This window comes from Merops nubicus, unplaced genomic scaffold, assembly GCF_000691845.1.
Source record: "Merops nubicus isolate BGI_N331 unplaced genomic scaffold, ASM69184v1 scaffold14630, whole genome shotgun sequence".
NCBI lineage: Eukaryota > Metazoa > Chordata > Aves > Coraciiformes > Meropidae > Merops > Merops nubicus.
The window spans coordinates 48311-51794 of NW_008582287.1; the positions used below are offsets into that span (position 1 = coordinate 48311).

The 3484-nt window shown below is 46.8% G+C and overlaps 1 protein-coding gene across 1 annotated transcript in view; it reads right to left on the bottom strand.

Annotated features, from left to right (window-relative positions):
- Nucleotides 1-3050, bottom strand: part of SQLE (squalene epoxidase) — a 14326-nt gene extending 11276 nt beyond the window's left edge. Inside the window, exons 1-3 of the mRNA XM_008937314.1 lie at nt 2760-3050; nt 476-728; nt 5-185 (exon numbers count right to left, since the gene is read on the bottom strand). Of these exons, the coding sequence (XP_008935562.1) occupies nt 5-185; nt 476-728; nt 2760-3050 (725 nt within the window). The remainder of the gene's footprint in view (nt 1-4; nt 186-475; nt 729-2759) is intronic.
- Between the last annotated feature and the right edge of the window lie 434 nt (nt 3051-3484).

Consider the following 3484-nt stretch of genomic DNA (forward strand, 5'->3'; position numbering starts at 1 on the left):
TCACTTGGACTCTGCCATAGCTGCCCTTCGGAGACCCATGATGAACTGGCCATGATGAAAAGATCTTCCACTTGCCACATGGCCATTCTCAGATAGTGGATAAGGAATTTCAACCTCCAAGTTGCTCTCTATGTCATGAACTATGTAACCATTTACTCGTTGTGCATCAATACCTTCTACTGCATCTGCAAAATATAAGCCAATAGATGAGCTTTTAAAAAGTCTTTTAAGAAAGCTTAATAATGCATGAAAAGTATTCCTTTACATAGAGTTCAATTTTCTTAATCAAAACACGCGCTGAAGGATGAATATTTTCAAAATGGCAGACTGGAAATACAGAAGAAGTTGGAACTCAAGCACTGAGCAATGACAATGTATTTCTTAACTGGCCCTGCAGGCAAGCTTCTTCTGTAAACACAAGTGAGCGTAGTAGCTATTGTGTTATAGCTGTGTTTACACTCTGAAATGCACTCACCTTCAAGACCCAAGTCTCTAAGTGCATTAAAACCTCCAGGTTGCAACAATTCTCCAACTATCCTGTCAGGCTCCTTCAGGTCCCTCTCTATCACAGCAACCTTCCTCCCATCCCTGGAGAGCACGGCAGCCAAGGAGGAGCCGAGGACGCCGGAGCCCACAATGATAACTTCTGGGTCGTACTGGGGCGACACCGATGCGTTCGGAGCAGTCTCTGACAGACAGACGTCTGAGAAGCGTACTTCTCTTCTACCCTTTAGGAAAGAAAGCCAAAAAGTTACATTTGCTGACATATTTGCACCATAACCTTGTCAGAGGGCTGACTTTGGACTGACCCAGAGCACATCAGTAGCTGGAGAACATCTTCCAATTCAGCTTTATCCAAATGAAGTCAGCCATACTCTACAACGCAACAAAAGCACAACATATCCCCAAACAAAATCAACATTCTTGCTTAAAACTGCCTTGCTGATCAAAGACAAACCACTAACATGGTCTTAGAGAGACTGAAAGTCAAGTTCCCATAAAAGGCAGTAAGCCAAGGTTGTTCCGTGTTCTTGGCCTACGAAGTAACACACCAACACCTTCGTATCAGTGGCCCGCTACCACGTGGGGACCATAGCATTTTGCAATGAAAGAGTTATCAGATTCACTATAAAATGTATTTCTCTTTAATATTACTAGAAGTGAATCTACCTACCAAAATAACAGCTTATGATAATAGCATGAAAAAGTGTCAGGAAAAGCAGCTACCTCAGAAATGTTATAAAGAAGTGTCCCTGAAACAAAAACTCATCAGATAGTCAAAAGTATAGACAAAATTACCATTCACCTGCATCTAAAACTGTTAAAAACTGACATCAGATTCCGTATCAGTTTACATATAAACACGTACAGCTACACTCTAGTACCTTCCCACCAGCAGCTAACCCCATACACTTCAAAGTGAGAGTTGTAAGGGCAATTCCAGTGCAAACCTGCAAGTCATTTCTCCAGCTGCTAGAATAGAGTCCAATTCACTCACTCACAAATGCCTCAGCACTGCAGTGCTGACAGCAGTACAAATCACACTGCATCAGTGAAACAAATGTCCAGAACAACACTGACCCCAGAACTAGTGGCATAGTATCGTGTTTTTATCTACAACACAGCAAGGGAGTGCAAAACAATCTGAATTCAGGTAATACAAGAAACGGGGCAAAGGCAGGCTTTACCAGAAAAAAACAAAATAAAAATCCAGAACCTTTGACTTGCAGCCAAAAAAAGCTTCAGGTTCTTCTGGGAAAGGTGTCAGTGCTCAGGAAAATGCCCAGAAGCACAGCGGGAAGTGGCCGAGCAGTGCTGACCCGCAGGCGTACTGCACATGCACGCCCAGCTCAGATGGCAGGACCCCCGCTCAGCCCCAGCCCTGAACGGCTGCTCAATCCACTGTCTCACACCGGGCTCAGCAGAACAGACTGACCACCTGAGTCAGGCCCTGTAGCTATTGTACAAAGCAATAGTTTCCAAACACCTCTATCTGCAGTCGTCTAGACAAACGTGTTTTATCTGTAAATCTTACAAAGCTGATCACAGAGTCACAGAATGGCTGTGGTTGGAAAGGACCTCCGGGGGCCATCTAGTCCAAGCCCCTCTGTTCAAGTAGGGTGAACACAGATTGTCCTGGACTATGTCTACCTGGGTGCTGAGTACCTCCAAGGATGGAGACTCTGCCAACTGTCTGGGCAACACCTCCCAGTGCTCAGTCACCCTCACAGTAAGAAAGTGTTTCCTGATGTTCAGAGCAAACATCCTGTGTTTCAGTTGATGCCCACTGTCTCTTGCCCTGTCACTGGGCACTGCTGAAGAGCCTGGCTTCATCCTCTTCGCAAACCCCTCCCCCCTTTAGGTATTAATATACATTGATAAGGTCCTCCGGAGCCTTCTCCTCTCCAGGCTGAACAGTCCCAGCTCTCTCAGCCTTTCCTCACAGAAGAGATGCTCCAGTATCTCTACAACAGACTAGCAACTTAAGATATTTTCCTGTTAGTAGAATAGTCCTTTACTACAAATCTTTATTCACATCTGATTTGACTTTACAAAACCCCTGGTCTATCCCTTCAGTAAGTTTCACTGTTTCTTTTGCCATCCAAAATTAAGACAAAATACCACAAGTCCAGCATCTGAAGACAAACCCTCTCCAACCCTTTTTTAGCTCCTTTCCCTCTCAAGGGCTGAGGGTCGGCAGCCAGGGGGAACAGCAGCAGAATGCTGCTCCCCACGTGCCACGTCTTAAAAGAACCTACCTTTCTGCATTTGGGCTGTTCAACTTGTTGAGATCCTGGGGTAGGTTTGGCCCAGAAGAAGCCAATAAGTGGTAAAGCTGAGAGAACATCGGAGAGCATCCCCAGGTGGGTCTTCTGCTGCTTCTGCTGCTGCTGCTTGGGCCCCCGGAAGCGGTACCTGTACGACAGCAGCAAGCCAAGGGAGAAAAACACTAACACGGAGAGCAGCACCTCCTTATTGGCGTAAGTCATGAGGTCTCCACACTTTTTATACACGTAGATGAAGGAGGCGATACCCAAAAAAGTCCACATCGTGATGGGACTGGTCAGCCGTTCCCTGTTGCTTCTTCCAAAGCTTACCCGTCGACAGATGCTGCCCCAAACCCCTTTTTGTGCAGGGTATGAAAAAAACCTGACGTATAGAAACGTAAGGACTTGCTTTGCGATGAGCAGGAGGGAGATCTCAATGAAAAAACACAGAGCCCCACAAACCCACGGAAAGGAAGAAGCCCCACCTCGCCGAGCTGCCACAGCAGCCCAGTGAGACGTTCCAAAATCGCCAGAAAGAAAAATAAATCAACACACAAGCTCTCTGGAGAGCCGGGGGGGCCGCACAGCCCTAAGGGACGCGCGCCGAGCTGCCACAGCAGCCCAGTGAGACGTTCCAAAATCGCCAGAAAGAAAAATAAATCAACACACAAGCTCTCTGGAGAGCCGGGGGGGCCGCACAGCCCTAAGGGACGCGC